General features: G+C 44.2%; 1 protein-coding gene across 1 annotated transcript in view; it reads left to right on the top strand.

The window, feature by feature from the left end:
* Positions 1 to 22,935, top strand: part of LOC148439462 (partitioning defective 3 homolog B-like) — a gene marked incomplete at its 3' end in the record, with an annotated part of 417,659 nt that overhangs the window by 327,478 nt on the left and 67,246 nt on the right. Inside the window, exon 15 of the mRNA XM_088464716.1 lies at positions 13,047 to 13,091. Within this exon, the coding sequence (XP_088320842.1) occupies positions 13,047 to 13,091 (45 nt within the window). The remainder of the gene's footprint in view (positions 1 to 13,046; positions 13,092 to 22,935) is intronic.

Genomic DNA, 22,935 nt, shown 5'->3' with positions numbered 1-22,935 from the left:
CACTGATGGATACAGTGCATCCGGAAAGTATTCACAACGCTTCACTTTTTCCACATTTTGTTATGTTACAACCTTATTCCAAAATGAAATAAATTCATTTTTGTCCTTAAAATTCTACACACAATACCCCAATAATAACAACGTGTAAAAAGTTTCACATGTACTTAAGTAGTCACAGCCTTTGCTCAATACTTTGTTGATGCACCTTTGGCAGCAATTACAGCCTCAAGTCTTTTTGAATAGGATGCCACAAACTTGGCACACCCATCTTTGGGCAGTTTCGCCCATTCCTCTTTGCAGCACCTCTCAAGCTCCATGCGGTTGGATGGGAAGCGTCGGTGCACAGACATTTTCAGATCTCTCCAGAGATGTTTAATCGGATTCAAGTCTGGGCTCTGGCTGGACCCCTCAAGGACATTCACAGAGTTGTCCTGAAGCCACTTCTTTGATATCTTGGCTGTGTGCTTAGGGTCGTTGTCCTGCTGAAAGATGAACCGTCGCCCCAGTCTGAGGTCAGGAACGCTCTGGAGCAGGTTCTCGTCCAGGATGTCTCTGTACATTGCTGCATTCATCTTTCCCTCTATCCTGACTAGTCTCACAGTTCCTGCCTCTGAAAAACATCCCCACATCATGATGCTGCCACCACCTTGCTTCACTGTAGGGATGGTATTGGCCTGGTGATGAGCGGTGCCTGGTTTCCTCCAAACATATATCACCTGGCATTCACGCCAAACAGTTCAATCTTTGTCTCTCATTGTCTGAGAGTCCTTCAAGTGCATTCTGGCAAACTCCAGGCGGGCTGCCATGTGCTTTTTACTAAGGAGTGGCTTCCGTCTGGCCACTCTACCATACAGGCCTGATTGGTGGATTGCTGCAGAGATGGTTGTCCTTCTGGAAGGTTCTCCTCTCTCCACAAATGAATGTAGCTCTGACAGAGTGACCATCGGGTTCTTGGTCACCTCCCTGACTAGGGCCCTTCTCCTCTGATCGCTCAGTTTAGACGGCCGGCCAACTCTAGGAAGAGTCCTGGTGGTTCCAAACTTCTTCCATTTACGGATGATGGAGGCCACTGTGCTCCTTGGGACCTTCAAAGCAGCAGATGTTTTTCTGTACCTTTCCCCAGATTGGTGCCTCGAGTCAATCCTGTCTGAGAGGTCTACAGACAATTCATTGGACTTCATGCTTGGTTTGTGCTCTGACATGCACAGTCAAGTGAGGAACCTTATATAGACAGGTGTAGGCCTTACAAATCATGTCCAATCAACTGAATTTACCACAGGTGGACTCCAATTAAGCTGTAGGAACATCTCAAGGATGATCAGTGGAGACAGGATGCACGTGAGCTCAATTTTGTAATTCATGGCAAAGGATGTGAATACTTATGTACATGTGAATTCTTAGTGTTTTTTTTTTTTTTTTTATTAAATTTGCAAAAAAAATTTTGCACGTTGTCATTATGGGGTACTGTGTGTAGAATTTTGAGGACAAAAAATTATTTATTCCATTTTGGAATAAGGCTGTAACATAACAAAATGTGGAAAAAGTGAAGCGCTGTGAATACTTTCCGGATGCCATGTATCTGATAGATATCGTTCGGTGAAGTCATCCTGCTACATCTCTGAACAGGCAAATCTTGATGAAATCATACAAGTTGGCCTGCATGTATGGACGACCATAGATATCGTTATCGTCCATGCAGGAACGCGCATCGTTGGTCGTTCACTTCATAAAAATTAACGATATGAAAGATTTATCATTGAACGTTATAGTTCATTAAAATTGTCCCTTGTGTACGCACCTTTAGGGTGAACCACTTATCTAGGCGTGATCTGCCTCACTGCATTGTTACCAATTACACCATAGAATACACAATCAGCGACTGGTAGCGAGGAGTGATCATAATGCCTGATTCAGACCCGGACGCAAGTGGCCGTTCGCTCGTTCGGCGTATGAGCGGAAAAATGTAAATTCAAGCGCACGCTCTTATGTTTGCTCACAGCTAATCTTCCGCCCCATAGTCTCCGAACCCCTCCTCTACCTAGCGAACGTTCGAAATAGCCACCGTCCGTCTCCTCTTTGGTTGCAGGGAACGCTTGCACAAGTCAAATCCGGAAGTGGCCTTGTCCGTTTTTGATTGCCTGCTATTTCATTCAGCAAACATACTTGAATCGATTAATAGCAATCACTATATTAATTAGCTTAATTGTTATTCACATGTTTGCAATCCTTTTTTTTTTTTTCAATGTCAATAAACTTTATTATTGTTAGTGTGTGTCATTGCTTCCGCAGAATACTTACGGTTGGACCAAGGGGATGGTTGTTCAAAATTAAAAGTTTGTTGGAATGCTACTATTGTTTAGCGTTTTTTTCTAGCCCGATTTTTCTTTTTTTTTTATTAATATTTAAATTAGCTTACGCATGTCACTGCATCAAGCCTATCATAACTCACATATTTGTGAGGGTGTAGGTCACATGACTACAATAACCAATACAATGCTTTTTGTTAATTTACAAAGTACATTAGCCAATCAAAATTTTTCTAGGCCCTTTATTAAAACTGTTTTGTGTAAAAAAAATCATTGCCATCATGAGAGCCGCAGCATTTTGTAGACGTGAGCTCCTGGTCCTCACTGATGTGATGGACCGGAGAATCACACACCAGCCGCCCGCGCCCCATCACTAACTTCCGCAAGCGGCTGGCCTACGCGGGGGTGCGGCGCCACCTGCGTAAGATCGGCTACCGCAGGAATATCGGCCAACTGGAGAGGAGGTGGTCCGATCTGGGGTGCAGATCCCCACGCCTATTGGCCAATTTGCGTCAGCAAATCGCGGAAAGTAAGTCTTTCTTTTGTTATATTTAAAATGTAAGCATACCTGCGTGTGCATGTTTCCCGTATAACCCTGTTTCTTTATTTTGGACATACCTGCGTGTGCATGTTTCCCGTATAGCCCTGTTTCTTTATTTTGGACATACCTGTGTGTGCATGTTTCCCGTATAGCCCTGTTTCTTTATTTTGGACATACCTGCGTGTGCATGTTTCCCGTATAGCCCTGTTTCTTTATTTTGGACATACCTGTGTGTGCATGTTTCCCGTATAGCCCTGTTTCTTTATTTTGGACATACCTGCGTGTGCATGTTTCCCGTATAGCCCTGTTTCTTTATTTTGGACATACCTGCGTGTGTATGTTTCCCGTATAGCCCTGTTTCTTTATTTTGGACATACCTGCGTGTGCATGTTTCCCGTATAGCCCTGTTTTTTTTGGGGGTGTGTTAATTTTGGATTCTAAATTTTAAATATGTAATAATATACATTTTTCAACATCATTTAGGGGCTGATCGCAGACTACGACGTCTCCAACGTAACCGACGTCGGGCTCGTCCCCTATCCCCCACTCCCACCCAAACATCCTCTCCCCACTCTTCCCCAAATTCCCCCTCCACCCCAGACCTGGCAGACCGTGAGGCCCCTCCCTCTCCTCACATTCCATCCCTCCAACTTCACCCTCCCCTCCACCCCCCCCCTCTCTTTTCCTCACCCTCCACTTCCTCACAAATCACCCCTCCTCCATCCGTGCAGCACTGGCCCACCTCTGATGAGGACGATTTTGGGGCTCCAGGCCCAGTCAGCAGTATGCCCGGTATGTTTCCCTTTTAAACTATGGTTGCTTTTGCATTTTTTGGTGATGTTGTCCTTTTGCCTGTGCAGTTCCAAATTGTAAAGTAGTTCTAATGTTTTGGATATATATCTTTGTGAAACAATGTCTAGGATGTTTTCCCCTTACACATATGACACATGTCCAAACACTCATACTTGTGTCTTTCTTGTTTACGGTACCAACAAATGTAGTATTTTTGCGTAGTTGTCCCTATTTTTTGTTGAATTTTGTTGTAAAATGTTTTTTGGTGTTTTTACAACAATCTTTGCGTTTGGCGTTACTTTTGTTTTGTTGATGTTTTTTTTCTCGTTTTTTTGTTTAGTCTGATTTTTAAGAAGTTTGTTAACATATAAATTAAGGTGTCATTTTAGTAATCCCCACATTTTTTAAACCCACAGAGGACCAGAGGCGTAACGAACAACTGTATGCAGGCTTGCAGAGCTTGAGGGGCCATGTAGTTGGCATGCTAGTGGTCTTGGGTCATCTGTTGGCACTCCTGCGCCACAAATTTTTGTTTTTGCACCCAAAATTTTTTAAAAAAAATAAAAGATATTTTGATTTATTTAAGTCTCATTCCTTGTCTGTAAATCTTAGATTGTTGAACCTTTCATAAGTCTACTATTTTACCATGAGGTTTGAAGTAATGTAAATTGGTTTGTAGAAAGCTCAAGTAAGTATGTAAGCTGGCACATTAAACACCTAACAATACCAATAGGTTTGTCGAATTAACGGCAACAATAGTTTGTTCAGTAAAAATTAAACCAAACCTGCTTTTGCCTAGATTGGCAAACAGACTGATTCACCATAATACCTTTGGTGTTTGTTTTTAGCCACAAAGCAGGGTCAAAAAGATTACAATTTAGCACATTACAGGATTAGCCATTAAGCAAGTTTGCCTTTTTTGGACCAGGTTACACTTGCTTGTAATTTACCCAGGAAATGTTTGTTTAACGGTAAAAAAAAGTTTAATGCACTCAAATAATAAACACCAAGTGATTTGTCACAATCAATTCACACAATGAAAACACAAAAAATTTCAAAACACACCCACAACAACAAAAGTAAAACAACAATCAGGAACTGTTTGAAGAAGTAGCATGCCAACATGATTCCACAAATGAGGCGAAGAAATCATTGTTCCCGAAGTTATATCCAATGTGTCCACATGAAGTCATTTTTTGGGATCAGGTAGTAGGCATCGTATTTTATGGAATAAAATAATAATAAAAAAAAATTAAAATTGTACATTAAAATCTTACATGTCTACATTGTGTCAATTAACTTAATTTTGGAAAATAATTACCTAAAAAAATCTGGCCACAATGTCATCGCGTATGGCCCCCCCACATACTGACGTCCGACCAACCTCGGGGGGCCATCCTCAGGCAAGGCATCCTCTGGCTGCATTGGGACATCACTCCTTATGGCGATGTTGTGAAATATCCCACACAGGACCACAATTTTCGAAACCATAGCTGGCAAATACATGAGCTCGCCACCAGAGCGGTGGAGGCATCTGAATCCGCCTTTTAAAAGGCCAATACAGTGCTCCACCACCTGCCTGGTGGCTATAAGTGCGGAATTATACTCACTTTGTGGCCCTGGTGTGGGAACCAAATAAGGAGTGAGCAGCCAGGGCGTGCAAGGGTAAACACTGTCTCCTGTGAAAATATAAAAAAAAACATCAGAACCATTGTGTAACAAACTTTGCATTGGTTTCAACAGAAGGTTTCAACTTACCCAGAAGCCATGCATCACCAGCTTGTAGGTTGTTTAATTTGTGCCAAATCCCTGATTGCCGGATGACGAAGGAATCGTGCACTGCCGGGGAATTTGGCATTCAGGGGCAGGATCTGGAGGGAGGCATCACATACCACCATTACATTCAGTGAATGAAAGTGCTTGCTGTTCCTAAAAATAGCCTCCAGCCTTGCTGGAGGCTGAAGTGGTATGTGAGTGCCATCCACAGCCCCTATGATGTGTGGGAAGCCAGCTATTTAGTCAAAATTCGCCTTCGCCACATTAAGGGTACCCATATCCAATGGCATTTTAATAAAATGATGGAGGTGTTTAAAAAGGGCCTCCATCACTGCCCTCAGGATCCTTGAAAAGGAGGATTGGGATATTCCCGCAACTATTCCAACAGTGGTTTGAAAGGATCCTGAGGCACAAAAATGTAACACCGACATTAATTGAGTAAGTGGTGGTATTGCTGTAGGACTGTCAATTTGCCGTTCAATATCACTCTCTATTAATGAGAGAGTGTCTATGATGATTTGGGGCGGCAGACGGTATCGCCTTAACACCTCATCATCTGGCATTCCAAAAAGGGTGACGTGTTCTATATATCTGGGGCCTTGCACGCCTACGAGGCCTACGCCTGGGACGAAGTTGAGGTTGGTCGGGTTCTGGAACCATGGCCAATATAATACGACCAACATCAACCTGAAATGGTAAGCCAGGTAGTTATTGTTTTAGACAAATGTGTAAAGAAAAATATACTTATCTTTTCTCAGAAATCCAAAGATGCTTACAGGCCTGGGACGTGTCATGTGCAGAACAACCTACATTTCAAAAGTAGAAAATATGTTTAAGATTAATTAAATAAAATATGATTGGAAACAAATTGTTTTCGTGAAAAAATAGAGAAGGGAGCACACATTAGTTCAGAAAATAGTACGCTACATTTAGTGTTAAGACATGATTTTACACTGAAAATTTCTAAAAACATTAGTTCGCAAAATAGTACGCTACTTTTACAGTTAAATCAAGACACATTAGTTTGCAAAATAGTAAGCTACTTTTACAGTTAAATCAAGACACATTAGTTCGCAAAATAGTACGCTACTTTTACAGTTAAATCAAGACACATTAGTTCGCAAAATAGTACGCTACTTTTACAGTTAAATCAAGACACATTAGTTCGCAAAATAGTACGAAAATTTTACAATTAAAACCACTCAAACATTAGTTCGCAAAATAGTACGCTACATTTAGTGGTAAGACATGATTGTTCCCAGAAAATAAACAACATTACTTAGCGAAAAATATGCTAAGACCAACACATCGAATTTGTAAATTCATGAAACCAAAAACAGACAAATATCCCAAAGTTCAAAACGTCACTGGGGCAATTCCAAACTAACTGTAAAACAAAAAAATAAAAAAATTACAAACATTTGTAAACTATTTACTATTTTTTACGGTGTTTTTTTAAAATACTTACCGTATATACTCGAGTATAAGCCGAGTTTTTCAGCACAAAAAATGTGCTGAAAAAGTACCCCCTCGGCTTATACTCGAGTCAAGTGTAGGAGTTCGGTCAGCGCTACACACTGCCAAACACACAGCCACCGGAGCTGGCAGCTGCGTGTTTGCTGTAATCAGCAGCCGCTGAGAGTCTGTCAGACTCTCAGCGGCTGCTGCTGCTCCCACTGCAGGAGCCATCTTCCGGCTCCCGCAGTGGGTGATGGGAGACACGTCGTCATGACGACGTCTCTCCCATGCAAAGCGGCCAGAGGAGCGGACAGCGGCTGGACCAGGAGCGGGAGTTCAGGTAAGTGATTTTTTTTTTAATCTTTTCACGTCTCTCTCTACTAGGGGGGGGGGGGGACTACAGGGGGCGATGACTACAGGGGGGACTACCAGGGGGCGATTACTACAGGGGGCACTACCAAGGAGCATTATCAGGGGGCGATTACTACAGGGGGCACTAAAAGGGGGGATTACCACTGGGGGAACTACAAGGGGGGGATTACTACAAGGGGCACTACCAGGGGGGGATTACTACAGGGGGGGATTACTACAGGGGGCACTAAAAGGGAGGATTACTACAGGGGGCACTAAAAGGGGGGATTACCACTGGGGGAACTACCAGTGGGGGATTACTACAGGGGGCACTAAAAGGGGGGATTACTACTGCGGGTACTACCAGGGGGGGATTACTACTGGAGGCACTGAAAGGGGGGATTACCATTGGGGGCACTACCAGGAGGGATTACTACTGGGGGCACAACCAGGGGGAATTACTACTGGGGGCACTATCAGCTGCTGCCATTTCCCACACTAGGCTTATACTCGAGTCAGTAAGTTTTCCCAGTTTTTTGGGGTAAAAGTAGGTACCTCGGCTTATATCCGGGTCGACTTGTACTCGAGTATATACGGTACTCAAAAATTTAAAAAAAAATAGCCAAACAATAAAAAAAAGCGAACGGAAAAGAAAGAAGTTAGAAAAAAAACAAAATCTCGCACCAAAAAAGTCCTCCATCTACTCAATAAGCCAACAATCCACTCCAACGCAAAACCTCCAACAATCAACATGCCGCATCGACTCAAGTCACACCAAGCCATAAATAGTCTTTATTTTCCCGCTCAAATTAAGGACTGACAATAGGAGCGCACAGTCAATTATGCGGCCGAATAATGCTGACGCATGTATAAAAACGTCACTGAAAACCCAAATCGGTCTGCTGTAGTGAGACCTGAAAGTCCAAAATGACTACAGAGCAGCAAAGCACTGGCCAAGAGGCGCCAGGTAAGTATTTTTCTTTTTTGGGCAAAAGGCTTATGTTTAACAATAATTTTGGGAACATTTTACATTATAAATTTTAATCCCATTTTAAAAAAAGGTGTTGAGGATGCCATGGAAGAGGCTGCTGGGCCTAGTAGGCCAACTAAACAAAAAAAAAAAGGCAGCCACAATTCACAAGAAAGGAGATGGAGGTTTTGGTGCAAATGTGCAATGACATAGCCAGTGGTGTCAATAGGGTGGGTGATTTTGAACGTTCAACCCGGGAGGTCAAACGCCGGTACGTGTAAACTACATTTTAGTAAAAAGTGTTTAAATGTCCAAATACTGCAGGAATAATGCCAACTTTTTACCCCACAGATGGAGCGACTTCAAATATCGTCTTAAGCAAAAACTGGCTGATAGGGCTAGGCATGCAGGGGGGACAGGTGGGGGTCCCACCCCTGTGTCACTGGAGCTCACAGATTTGGAGGAGATGGCCCAGGGGTGTGTGCAGGATGAGGAGGTGTTTGGCGTGTCGAACATGGATACCGACATGCCAGACTTTGCGGCTCCTCATGTTGCCCCAGGTAAATGTTGTAATGTTAACAACTCAGAAATGTGTTTTGGACAATATCTAGATTATAATGTTCCTCTTTTCTGTTTTTTTCTCACAGAGACACAGGCGGATGAGTCTGCTCCAGAGGGGAGCTTTGGCCGCAGAACTTCTGCTGGCTCTGCAGGGGAGGAAGCAGTAGATCCGGCCGGGGACCCTGTGGCAGACAGTCCAGGGCATTCCCCCTCGCAGGCAGTGGGCCTCCTCACTGATCTCAATATTAAAACGGATCAGCAGACCGTGATTCTGCAGAGGCTGGACGCCAGTCTGCTACGGGTGGCGGACGCCCTGGAGCAAAGTGCTGCGGCCAACGTGACCATTGCTAAGGCCCTGGCGGAAAATACTGGGGCCAACGTGCGAATAGCAAATGCCTTGGAGCAGCTCATTCGCCAGCACATGTTGGAGCCGGCCTCCCTTCCTGCCGGAACATCAGGACCCTCCACCTCTGGCACAACAACAGCCATCCCTCCAAATGTGCCTAGCCCTATGCCTAGTCCAGAGGACACAACATCTGCCTCTGGCCAGGCCAGCAGAAGGACATCCCGGACCCGTTCAGGCTCCCTCCCTACCCCGGCCAAACGGGCCTAAAGGCGATGACAGCACTGGCTAATTTTCCCACAATCCTTCTCTGTGTTTGCCCCATATTCCTTAATGCCCAAAACCTCCCTCTCCTTTCTTGTGAATTTTTTAATAATTTTGTTTGTTTGTGGATTTCAAATGTCACTTATTTTGTTTGTGTGTTTCTAAAATCATTTGTTATTTGTTTTTACGTTATCAAGTTTTTATTATTTCCTAAAAAAATTTTTTTTAAAACAACGGAAAATAAACATTATTTTTGAATAAAAAAAACAAGGGTTAAAAACAATTTATGAGTTTTAATTAACACTTAGCAAAAAACAAAAGGACGATTGTTTTCTTGGCCCCTAAAAAAATGAAGAAAAAAAACAAACATGCGTACAATATTGTTGCCCTAAAAAAAAATCAAATTTGGAAAAAACACGCAAATTTACAATAAATTTGTTAGCTAATTGATTGTCTAACCCAGAAATTAGCAGCTGAGTAGTTCACCTGCGTACGGTTTTTTCCTACTAAAAACTAAAAAAAAGGCTATTTGCTAAACACCTTACAAGCATTTTTGGAATTCAAAACTGATTGTTTTTGAGGCCTCAATTGATAAATCGGCAAACCATCGATGTTCCTCGGGAAGGACGAAGAGACCATTGTCATTGCGGTAGAGTATACCAGACCACAAGCTGAGCGAGCAGTTTAATGGAAAGTGGATCAGACAGTGACGTAACACTTGTTCCGTTCACATTGGCCGTTCGCATCAGATAATTTATGTACGCCCAAAAAAAGCCTCGATACGCCTGCGTTTTCCCATCTCCACCCCCGTCACCGCCCCAAAACGCACAGTCCTGTCAATCACATCTGACATGTCACTTCCTGTTCGCTATTCGACGAACGACTGAAAAAATGATCGCAATCAGCCGTACGCACATGCGCACTGTTACACCGATGCATGCGTGGTTTTACAACATCGGATGACTACGAGCGTACGGCCGCTTACGAGCGGCTCTGAATGAGGACCATAGTTCATTACTTACATCAGAGAAATGTGGCGTTTCTTGTGTATATATGTTGTGGTATGTATATGTACCTGTATTGTGTGTGTGTCTATACTTTGTAAGGCGCTGCGGAACACTTGTGGTGCCATATAAATAAATGATAATAATATATACACACAGAATATTCTGAGGATGTACTTTCTAATTACTTTATAGCCAAACCTTCAAATAGTCACAGTGAATATGTATCAACCTTTTCACTACAGTATTGTCCATCTTTGCACGATTGGGCCAACGTACCACATCAGTCCCTTACAGAGTCCCATTTCATGCGGAGCCCTTGCTATACTATATATTTACTATATTTTCACAGTATGGATGATTGTATCTGTACTTTCCCGCTAATGGCGTCTGTACAATGTGCTGCAGTTTGGGAATGAGGTAAATGTGTCTGTGTATGTAAAAGATGGCCCTTTCTGGTAATAAGTGCTGAGTGTTACATTCGCCCCCGCAGACCCGCGCGTTACAGCCGCCTTGTAGTCGGGAATGGTTTGTGTTACTCTGACATTGTTAGGTGCTTCCTGTCACATATGAATTCTTCCTTTGTTCTAGATCGCAACTTACAGGAAACAGACGGTAACTCCCGTCCACAAGCGTTTATTAGCTGAGTAACAGAATTCCACCAACGCAGCTGGTACTCCATGCCGGGTTCCGTGCGTTCTACCTATTACTTTTCAGGCCTTAAGTTTCATATACTGTAATACAAATTTCTGACCTTTCTGACAGGTTCAACTCCCTTATTGTTTTGATTTTTTATGTGATTATGAGATGAGGCATAAATTATTGTACAATGATATAATGTACATAGAAAATAGGACTAATATCCATGCGTACATATATATCTTTAAACTCCCCTCATTTCATTTGCGATACATCGTTTTGATACATCTGAATACGTTTTGCAGCATTTTGTGCTTTTGAACAATAATGATGTGTTATTTGTATATATGTGTCGCGTACTTGCCAGGAGGCACTGGGAGGCTCCCACAAATTGGGTGGAGCGCAGGGTCAGGCTTCGGCTAGGGTTGGGTTAGGTCTTAAATGCTGTAAAAATGCTATGTCAACATGCCCAATGTCGACATCATGCCCAAGCCAACATTCTGAGTGTCGATATTTTGTATCACACTCATTTGTACTTATATGAAATTGAGGGGAATAGACGTTGAAAATTAAGTTTAGTTGCTACTCTTTAAATTTAACAGCAATTTTTATCCTACATTAGTACATAGTGATGGCAGATTGCGTTGGTTAATGTAAAAATATATAGGGGCCTATGGGCCTCATTCAGACCCACTCGCGAGCGGCTGTCCGCTCGCAAGTGGGTCGACGGTGTGCACTGCGCATGCGCACGACGGAGGGAGCTCTGTCGTGCGCATGCGCGAGACGCGACGAGCGAAGGACTTTCCTTCGCTCGTTGTGTCTGATCAAAGGGGGCGTGCTGTCGATGTTGATTGATAGAGCCAAAATCACTCCTGGCCTTGCGGTTGAGAAACTCAACCGCAGGCTTCTGATCGCACTGGCGATGGTCGCGATGGTCAAGACCATCGCGACCATCATCCTGCACGCTCGTATAGGCTGTGGGTGGTGACCCACAGCTATACGAGCGTCCAGGAGGACGCTCCATATTTATGGAGGTGGGCCCTGATTCAGAGCGAGCGCTCTGGTCAGAGCGTCCGGCTCTGAATCAGGGCCAATGTATCAAAGCTTGATGTGGGATAAAATTGTGAGATATATATCACCAACCAATCAGCTTCTAACTTACATTTTGCAGGCTGTGTTTAAGAAATGATAGTTTGGAGCTGATTGGTTGGGGATCTATATTTCACAATTTTATCTCGCATCAAGCTTTGATACATAGGCCCCTTAATCCTCAGTCTCCTGACGCAATTGTATCGTCCTCCACCAAACAGCCGCCAGGTCTCTGCAGAGAAAGTTCTTAGCTACTGTCACCAGACCTTCTGTGTTCTGTGTCCTGACTCTGGGCAGGGATGAAAGTCTGATTTACGGGAGACATGCAGTTGCCCGGAGTTCTCGGTTAGACAGGCTGAGGCTGTGTTTTACAGAATTTATAATGTTTTCTGTACATGGCCATGACTAGTCCAAGTGCACCAGTGTCAGCCTATAAATAATAGGAGCGACTTGTCTAGATTCAGGACTGTGGATTACGGTTCAGTGGCTGTGCTGTATTGATATGCCTTGCCTGACTTACTTTCATGCTTTAAAGAACTCTTATACATGGCTTAAAGCCACTGCAATTGCAGGGAAAAAAATGCCCGTCCTTTCATGAAATAAACTTTCAAAGATCTTTCAGTGATTTATGTGAAAATTGTCCGACATTCCGAGCAAAATATCTTCAATTTCCCAGCAAATGGCAGACTGCAAAAGCACAAAAAGCCTGCTTCACCGACATCCCGAAATCCCTCCGTAAGACTTTCCACAGCTCGTGTTATTATTTCATCAGGAGCCGCTATGGAGGTGTCAACGTGCTTTATACGGCGAGAGATTAAAATGTGCGCCTGGCAATTACCAGTTTAACAGCTAATACCGTGTTTTCTTTCTTCTGAAAAGTGTTAAACATGTACGTTCTGTGGTGTGTGAGAGTGGGAATAGATAATGATATATATGTTTTTTATATTTACAGTGGCAGATGAGCGCAATATTGCTTTGGTTAATGGACGTCAGCCAGGTAATGAATTTCTGTTTGGTTCATCATGGCCAATTGTATTAGTGATGTGTACAATGGTGTCGTTGTCCCATAGCACTCGGGGGGGCCACTATTGTGATTTCATTGTTTGTGGTGGAACGGCAGAGAGGCAACAATATGGTAGATGGCTTCCATTGGGGTAACAAGCTGCTGGTCTGTAGTATCCAACAGGGGTTCTGCTGTGGGAGCTATATGACATCACAACATTGAAGAAAACGGCGTTCCCCAGTTGTCTCTGGACCTCATTCAGAGGCGGTCGCACAGAGCGATTGGATGTAGCGAGCAATGTTTTTTTTCAACTGCGCATGCGTGTACCTGGCAGTGCGCGTGCGCAAGCCTGTCTTCCCGACCGCCATCCTCTTGTTCGCTAGTCACTGCGAGGTCGTAGCTGTGATTGACATTCCGTGCCGTTTGTGGGTGGTTACAGGGGAAGGTGCTTGTGAATGGGGGTGTGGTGGTGCGCACGCAGGCGTGGTTGACCTTAAAAAGGGCATTTTAAGGGCGTGCATATATTACTGAGCGAGTCATCACATGTCACCTCGTTGCAATAACGACGCTACTGCTCGCAGAGCTAAGGGTAGCCCAGGGTCTACTTTAAGCATTGCGAGTGCAGGCGATGGTTTCTGCCTCAACCGATGTTTGTAGGCAATCAACAATGTAACAGGTGTTAATCGTGCTGGCATAGGTTGCCGCCTGCGACCGACTCTGAATTAGGCCATAGAGATAGGAGGTGTGCTTTCATTGTTGTGGGTGTTGCCGCGCTTACGATGTGCGTTGCGACTGAGCGCTCGTTTTGCATATTCTCGGTCACTTTGGGTGCGACTGACCGCTCCCGAGCAACCGCCTCTGAATGAGGTCCTCTATATCGAGTACTAATGGATGATCATGAAATTGTACATCTAAGTTTTCCACAGGTGATGTTACCTGTATTCTGAGTGGGGGCTTCTATTGCTAGTGTCCCTAAGGGGCCCTTTGGGTATTGGGAGCGTACATTTGGGAATTGGCGACATTAAATTGTACTGGTACCAAGACCGCAATGCCTGGCTGACAGAGATTTATAAAATAGAGAAATAAAAACATGATAGCGAATCCTTATAGTAACCTATATATTATTATATATATATATATATATATATATATAGAGAGAGATAATAACGTTCAGCCCTCCAGCAGCAGATTTGTCACAAGCCCCCCTCCCCCATGTTCCCCTCCTGACATGCCCCCCTCCCCCATGTTCCCCTCCTGACATGCCCCCCTCCCCCATGTTCCCCTCCTGACATGCCCCCCTCCCCCATGTTCCCCTCCTGACATGCCCCCCTCCCCCATGTTCCCCTCCTGACATGCCCCCCTCCCCCATGTTCCCCTCCTGACATGCCCCCCTCCCCCATGTTCCCCTCCTGACATGCCAGCACTGTCAGGCTTTAATGTCAGCGAGGAGAATGGGATTAAACTGATTAAATTAACTATGAAACTCATTTTTGTGCCTTTTATGGATTTTCCTGCAGTTTTCCTCACATTACGCTGTTATACATGTCAACCAAAGGACATCAGACATCTATATTAGGTTACCTAGGAGCTGGCTTCATGGAATCATTAGGCCGTTAACATGTAGAACTTCTCCTGTATTAAAGCTGCCAGCGTTTGGCAGTGCCCGATGCTGCCAGGGGTGAGTTATAAGAATACGGATTAGCGCTCCCCTGTGACTATATATTTGCTGGAATGCAGCGACGCGGGGTGACCTTGCTGCGCTCGGAGTACGGCTGCTTAATTTCCCGCACACATCCCGCGCTGGGGATTGCTCCTCTCTTATTAGGCATTAATATTCATCCAGCGCCATCGCTGCCACCTATATGTATTATTATAGTGCTGATGAAAAACACATCTCACGCTGAAGTGAGGGCGACTCATAAACAAGTATATCTGTGCAGCCATAAAGCGCCGTTATACAGCCTCTCACCCAGCCGTAGGAATGATCTGTACCCCGGGGGCTGCTTATCTTCATGTGCTAAAACGCCTCTTGCTGGAGACCTACTTGCGCCTGCTCTTCGTCATTTTCATAGATACTTGGCTGATGGAAAAAGTTTTAGTAAAAAATGGTATTTTATTTCCTTAGAGAAACGTGATTCACTAACAGCCACTGCTGGTTATTTTCTCTATATGGTCATTTTGCCATATAACATGTGTTATATATCTATTATTAATGACTTACAGCTTTAGGGTGTGTGTGGGTGGGGGTCTTAGCTGCACAGGCTGTAGTGGGGGCTAAGATCAGACCTGCACTAAGTCATACAATAATCTTTTTTTTTTTAAATGTTTTACATAAAATTATGCACAAAGGACATATATATATATATATTAAAACAATTATGTGAAGTTGAAAGTCAGACATTGGTGGACTTAGCATGAAAAGATGTATTGCGTTTGCCGCCATGATTTGCGGGGAAAGAAAGTCGTCCTCACGTGCTGGGTTGATTTTCTTTTTTGTCCTAGAAGTCTTCTCTCGGCAACGAAAGTTTATTCCCAGGATGCATACCCCAGGGGTTCAGAGATTTCAATGTTTGTGGCGTCCAGGTTATTAGAACATAGCTGGTTAGTTCAGTAGTTAAAAAGTAGGAGAAGTAGGCAGATGCCCGGATACCCCGTCCCAGCCCAAGGTGATTGACTTTGCCCTGTGACTGGCCGCCTTACCGTATGCGGCTGCGGGGTGATAGCTTTCTCACTTTCCTCCCGTGCGCTCTGTGTGTGCCTACCCTCCCTGCTGATGGCATGTCACACATGGGGTGCGCACCACCTGATGGGCGACGTGCCATGTGTGCACAATGCCAGGGAGGCAGATAAGGGTCTGGCAGTGCCAGAGGGAAGGACTCTTAATGTAATGTGGGGGGCATCATGTTTATTACTGAGGATGGGTGCGCAGAATGCAATAGTAGGTGGGAGATATTCGTGTAATGCTGTTTTGATGTTGGGGGAAATGTAATTGAATTAGTGGGTCGTGCCAACGGCTCTTTATTTAAGGTGGGCTGATGTGACTTTACATTATGCCGAATACTCATTTTTGTTCATGTTGAGGCTGTTGGGTAGGTAAATAAGTTTATTTTATTACATATGAATGCTATTAATGTAATGTTGGGCTGTTTGGGGGAGGCAGATTGGTGTATTTATTCATTCTGAATGCAATTAAATTAATGTCAGTGCTGGTTGGGGTTAATTCATTGTTAATGCTTTTAATGTTATGTCAGTGCAGGTTGCTTGGATGGAGACCTAATTACTAAAAGTGAGCGCTATTGATTTAATATCAAGGCTGGTTGGGGGAAGGAGGCCTAGAGAGTTCCCTCATTGCTAGACTTTACATATTTCATGTACTTATCCCTTTTATCAACCAAACCCCCACATTCCAGGGTCCAGACAAATAGTGACAGCGTAAGACACAATCCGCAGCAGGATGTGGAAGCAAATAGGAGAACACAGTACAGTCTGCCATGTATCCTGATTCTGCTGCTGCAATCCCAATTTGGTGTGTTTACCCCTCTCGATCAGTACTTAGTCCCAACTGCAAGGACAGATGTGACTCCTCTCCTGAAGTGAGACCTAGCAGTAGTGCGTTTAGTGTTGCCCATGTTGAATAGACAAAGGTTGAAGAGCAGCCTAGCACTGGCTACAATGGCATCCACGCCGCTTACATGCTGGCGATACGGTATATACTCTTCCTTCTACGAGTCCTGCGATTCACTCTGGGAGAAGGAAAGTTACAATTACATACATTCATGATGAGTTATCCTTTAAAGTGTTCGGCTTCAATTCTTTGCAGTAATCTCTGTGTTAGATTTGCTCTTTATTACAGAATGGCGTTCGGTTTGCTCTTTATTACAGAATGGCGTTAGGTTTGCTCTTTATTACAGAATGGCGTTAGGTTTGCTCTTTATTACAGAATGGCGTTCGGTTTGCTCTTTATTACAGAATGGCGTTAGGTTTGCTCTTTATTACAGAATGGCGTTAGGTTTGCTCTTTATTACAGAATGGCGTTAGGTTTGCTCTTTATTACAGAATGGCGTTAGGTTTGCTCTTTATTACAGAATGGCGTTCGGTTTGCTCTTTATTACAGAATGGCGTTAGGTTTGCTCTTTATTACAGAATGGCGTTCGGTTTGCTCTTTATTACAGAATGGCGTTAGGTTTGCTCTTTATTACAGAATGGCGTTAGGTTTGCTCTTTATTACAGAATGGCGTTCGGTTTGCTCTTTATTACAGAATGGCGTTAGGTTTGCTCTTTATTACAGAATGGCGTTAGGTTTGCTCTTTATTACAGAATGGCGTTAGGTTTGCTCTTTATTACAGAATGGCGTTAGGTTTGCTCTTTATTACAGAATGGCGTTCGGTTTGCTCTTTATTACAGAATGGCGTTAGGTTTGCTCTTTATTACAGAATGGCGTTAGGTTTGCTCTTTATTACAGAATGGCGTTAGGTTTGCTCTTTATTACAGAATGGCGTTCGGTTTGCTCTTTATTACAGAATGGCGTTAGGTTTGCTCTTTATTACAGAATGGCGTTCGGTTTGCTCTTTATTACAGAATGGCGTTAGGTTTGCTCTTTATTACAGAATGGCGTTAGGTTTGCTCTTTATTACAGAATGGCGTTAGGTTTGCTCTTTATTACAGAATGGCGTTAGGTTTGCTCTTTATTACAGAATGGCGTTCGGTTTGCTCTTTATTACAGAATGGTGTTAGGTTTGCTCTTTATTACAGAATGGTGTTAGGTTTGCTCTTTATTACAGAATGGCGTTAGGTTTGCTCTTTATTACAGAATGGTGTTAGGTTTGCTCTTTATTACAGAATGGCGTTCGGTTTGCTCTTTATTACAGAATGGCGTTCGGTTTGCTCTTTATTACAGAATGGCGTTAGGTTTGCTCTTTATTACAGAATGGCGTTCGGTTTGCTCTTTATTACAGAATGGTGTTAGGTTTGCTCTTTATTACAGAATGGCGTTAGGTTTGCTCTTTATTACAGAATGGTGTTAGGTTTGCTCTTTATTACAGAATGGCGTTAGGTTTGCTCTTTATTACAGAATGGTGTTAGGTTTGCTCTTTATTACAGAATGGCGTTCGGTTTGCTCTTTATTACAGAATGGCGTTCGGTTTGCTCTTTATTACAGAATGGCGTTAGGTTTGCTCTTTATTACAGAATGGCGTTAGGTTTGCTCTTTATTACAGAATGGCGTTAGGTTTGCTCTTTATTACAGAATGGTGTTAGGTTTGCTCTTTATTACAGAATGGCGTTAGGTTTGCTCTTTATTACAGAATGGTGTTAGGTTTGCTCTTTATTACAGAATGGCGTTCGGTTTGCTCTTTATTACAGAATGGCGTTCGGTTTGCTCTTTATTACAGAATGGCGTTCGGTTTGCTCTTTATTACAGAATGGCGTTCGGTTTGCTCTTTATTACAGAATGGCGTTAGGTTTGCTCTTTATTACAGAATGGCGTTAGGTTTGCTCTTTATTACAGAATGGCGTTAGGTTTGCTCTTTATTACAGAATGGCAAAAAGCACATTTTATCCTCATCAAGTTCCCATCTTTTAGGCGCGGTCCTTTTGTATTCTGAGACTGTATCTAAAATGGCGCTTATCTCATGTTTTAATTAGTCATAAACTTTTTCCATTGAATTTGTGCCTGTATATAATAACATACCAGTCGTGTCACTCTCTTGTTTATAAGATTTTCCCAACTAGACTAAAACCAAACTTTTGTGGCCAGAAAACTTTTTGTTTAGAATGTAGGCTGCTATCCCCTCCTACATATTTACGTTTTTAGTAACTATTTGTATATCGCTTACATATTACTCCGCGCTTTACCGACCATAATTAATCATATCCATCAGTCCCTGCTCCAGCGGAGCTTACAAACTAAAGGTAAAGTAATCACCATTCTTTATATTAAAAGGTATAATATAGATTTATAGTACAGCAGATTTCACCCACTGATATTTTCCAAATGAACCTTTGTGTGTTCCGTGTAGTAGAGAATATAGGGGGTCTATTTACTAAGCTGTGTTAGGAGATAAAGTGAACGGTGATAAGGTACCAGCCAATCAGCTCCTAACTGTCATTTTTCAAACACAGCCTGTGACATGGCAGTTAGGAGCTGATTGGCTGGTACCTTATCACCAGTGGCGTAACTAGGGCAGGGCGAGCGGGGTGCGTGCCCTGGGCGCCATTGGACCGGCGGCGCGGGGGGGCGCCGCCGGCCACGGCCCGCCCGCCCTAGTTAGCCAGTGTAGCGCCGACCGCAATGAGTGCGGTCAGCGCTACACATTTACACAGGACCGGCGCTAGGCTTCCAGCACCGGTCCTGTGCTTGCACGCCTGAGCCCATTCCCTCCCCCTGAGCGCTTGTCCAATAGCGCCAGGAGCCAGCGCTGGCGGCAATGCGTGTGTTAAACAGCCGCGTGTGTTAAACAGCCGGCTCCTGCAGTGGGTAATGGGACTGACGTCATGACGTCTGTCCCATAATGCTGAGCGCGCCAGCCCGGGCGGGAGCGGCGTCGCGAGCAGGACCAGGAGCAGAGATTCAGGTAAGTATATTTTTATATATATATATATATTTTTTTTTTTTTACATATCTGCACCACGGGGGAGGGGGGTGGCTACTTCTGGGGGGACCTCTACTGGGGGTGGGGTGGCTACTACTGGGGGAACCTCTTCTGGGGGAGGGGTGTCTACTACTGGGGGGACCTCTACTGGGGGAGGGGTGGCTACTACTGGGGGCGCCATTGGGAGGACCTACTCTACTGGGGACTACTACTTGGGGGGGGAACTACCACTGGGCGCATTATGAAAGGGGCCTACTACTAGAGGCACTGCACTCGGGGGACCACTACTGGGGGCAATAATAGGAAGGGCCACTACAAGGGGCACTGGATAGGGGGGATCACTACAGGGTGCCTGCATAAGGGGACCTCTAATGGGGAAACTGCATGAGGGGGGGGGGACTACTGCTGGGGGCGCTATATAAAGGGCACTGCATAGGGGGGTTAGACTACTGTTGGGGGCACCATATAAAGGGCACTGAATAGGGGGGGGAGACTACTACTGGGGGCACTATATAAAGGGCACTGCATAAGGGGATACCACTACTGGGCGCACTGCATTGTGGGGACTGCTACTGGGAGCACTGCATAAGGGGGAACACTACGCGGGGCACTGCATTTGGGGGGGCCACTAGTGGGGGTACTGAGTAAGGGGAACTAATTGGGGGCTGTATAAGGGGGACCACTAGTGGGGATACTGTATAAGGGGCACTACTATGGGCCTGCATAAGAGGGACCACAACTGCATACTGGGGGTACTGTATAAGGGGTACTACTAAGGGCCTGCGTAAGAGGGACCACAACTCCATACTGGGGGTACTGTATAAGGGGTACTACTGGGGTTAAGGTGCATATGGATAGGAATGTTCAGCGTGAAAATAAAGGGGTGTGTCATGTTGACACGCCCCATTTTTAAGTGACCACGCACATCTCGGGATGTTGGGGGGGCTCCCTTTTCAATTTTGCCCTGGGCTCCAAATACCCTAGTTACGCCACTGCTTATCACCATTCACTTTATCTCCTAACACAGCTTAGTAAATAGACCCCCTATATTCTCTACTACACGGAACACACAAAGGTTCATTTGGAAAATATCAGTGGGTGAAATCTGCTGTACTATAAATCTATATTATACCTTTTAATATAAAGAATGGTGATTACTTTACCATACTTACTATGCGAATTCTGAAATCTCCTCGGCTACTTTCACATCTCGGCTCTGAAAATGGAATTGGCATGCATTATATTTTTAAATGGTTCTTTTGGGGTTTAACACATAAAAACCAAAAGAAAAATGTTTCTTAAAGCCCTTCATGCATTTCATGTACGCTGTAAAGAGCAGGTGACACGCGTTAGCACACCCAGTTTATCATTTTGGCTGTGAAGTGTTGCGTTAGGTGCGCTGCGCACATCTGTCTGACGTTCTGAGAGTAGACAAGCATCGTAAATGTGCGATTCTGCTCCAGCGCTCATTACACGAAGACTCTTACAGCGAAGATGTCTCCATGTGACATGGAAGCTGGTTTCATTCAGCCAGAAATACGTTAGTGTGACACCAGCCTAGTGGCGCAGCTCACACTGTGACATCCAGAACTGACAGCTTGGCAGGAAAAATAGATCATTCATTAACCTCCCTCCGCCTGTCGCCCAGCCTTAAAGCCGGACTCCTTTATATAAGAATTCTAATTTTAGTACCCAGGTTTAAACTAGAAACGTGCGCTGGCCCCCGTGTTTTGGTTTTGGGTCTGGATTCATGTTTGTGTTTTGAATCTGGATTTAAAAAAAATATGTATATAAAAAGTTTTTAAAAAACCCAGATACAATCACGTAATTTTTGCAATCCAAAACACGAAATTCTGATTTAAAATCTGAATTCCGAAGAGCAGAACCGCGACTCTGATATGTCCGGATTCACGAAATTCAGGTGGATTCGGATTTCCGGAGAAGCGAACCACAATATAACTCAGAGCTGCCGGCCCCAGATTACTAGTCATTTACTACTAGTAGTGCCTCAGCCATGCATTAGTAATCACCCCCCCCCCCCCCCCCCATGCTAATGATGCATACTATTGCTGCCACTGCCTGCCGCATAATACCAGGGTATCATATGAATGGCATCACTCAAGCTGCCATGGGACATGAAACCTGTAAATGGAAATGTGGGCGAGTGGCTAATTATAATATTTATTCATAAAGCGCCACTAACGTTTTGTAGCGCGATTAGACTGATACAAACAAGAAAACTATGTCACATAGATACAAAATGAATATGTGATTATATAGAGATGACAAGGGAGAGACCCCCTGAGCTTACAATCTATAGGGGCTATGGGTGGACACACTGCAACGTTAGGAGGGGGGTAATAAGCTCATCCTTGCTATCATTATGTTTCTCCTCTCCAGTTGAAGCTCTGCAGGAGATGCAGCTGACTACTTTGGGGGCCGGCTCTCATGTCATTAGGCCCCGCCCCTGTTGTGGGATAATGCGGAGCTGCAACTAGGCAATTTGCAACATCTTAGCCCCGCCCATTCCGTGCAGACCCACAATTTGCGTTCGTATCTCCCTATAGAAGGTCTGTCAGGTGGGCAGCACCATACAGGGGACAGCGCAATTCAAAATGTTGCTCCATTCGGGCGCGCATAGCTGCCGGGGCTGACATCTCTACTCGCAGCCCCTCTGAGCTACCGAGCAGAAGTGACCAAAAAGTTACCCCTTTTAGTGCTCAAACTGGACGTCTCGCGGGCGTGACAATGTCCTGCTATTTTGACGGGCTGCTAAGTAGTAGTATAATACATTTTGGTTGTTAATTTTTAAAAATAACAGGTACTTACTCTGTCAGGATACAAGTGTTACTCTGTCAGGATACAAGTGTTACTCTGTCAGGATACAAGTGTTACTCTGTCAGGATACAAGTGTTACTCTGTCAGGATACAAGTGTTACTCTGTCAGGATACAAGTGTTACTCTGTCAGGATACAAGTGTTACTCTGTCAGGATACAAGTGTTACTCTGTCAGGATATAAGTGTTACTCTGTCAGGATATAAGTGTTACTCTGTCTCCTTTTATGTACTTTATGTTTAATACACTAGTTCTTTATTAAAAAGATGTATGTGTAATCCATATTTGCCTACTTTTGAAACAGCATTTCAGGGAGAGTGTGAAAGCAGCACCTATGACCGCGGCGGTAAAGTGGGCGTGTACAGCTACATCTGAGAGGCGTGTCATACATGTGATAGGCGTGTACAGCTAC

This window comes from Taudactylus pleione, unplaced genomic scaffold, assembly GCF_031769625.1.
Source record: "Taudactylus pleione unplaced genomic scaffold, aTauple2 ptg001774l, whole genome shotgun sequence".
In the NCBI taxonomy this organism is placed as follows: Eukaryota; Metazoa; Chordata; class Amphibia; order Anura; family Myobatrachidae; genus Taudactylus; species Taudactylus pleione.
Note: the sequence above shows the minus strand (reverse complement) of the source record. Positions and strands in the feature narration are given on the sequence as shown.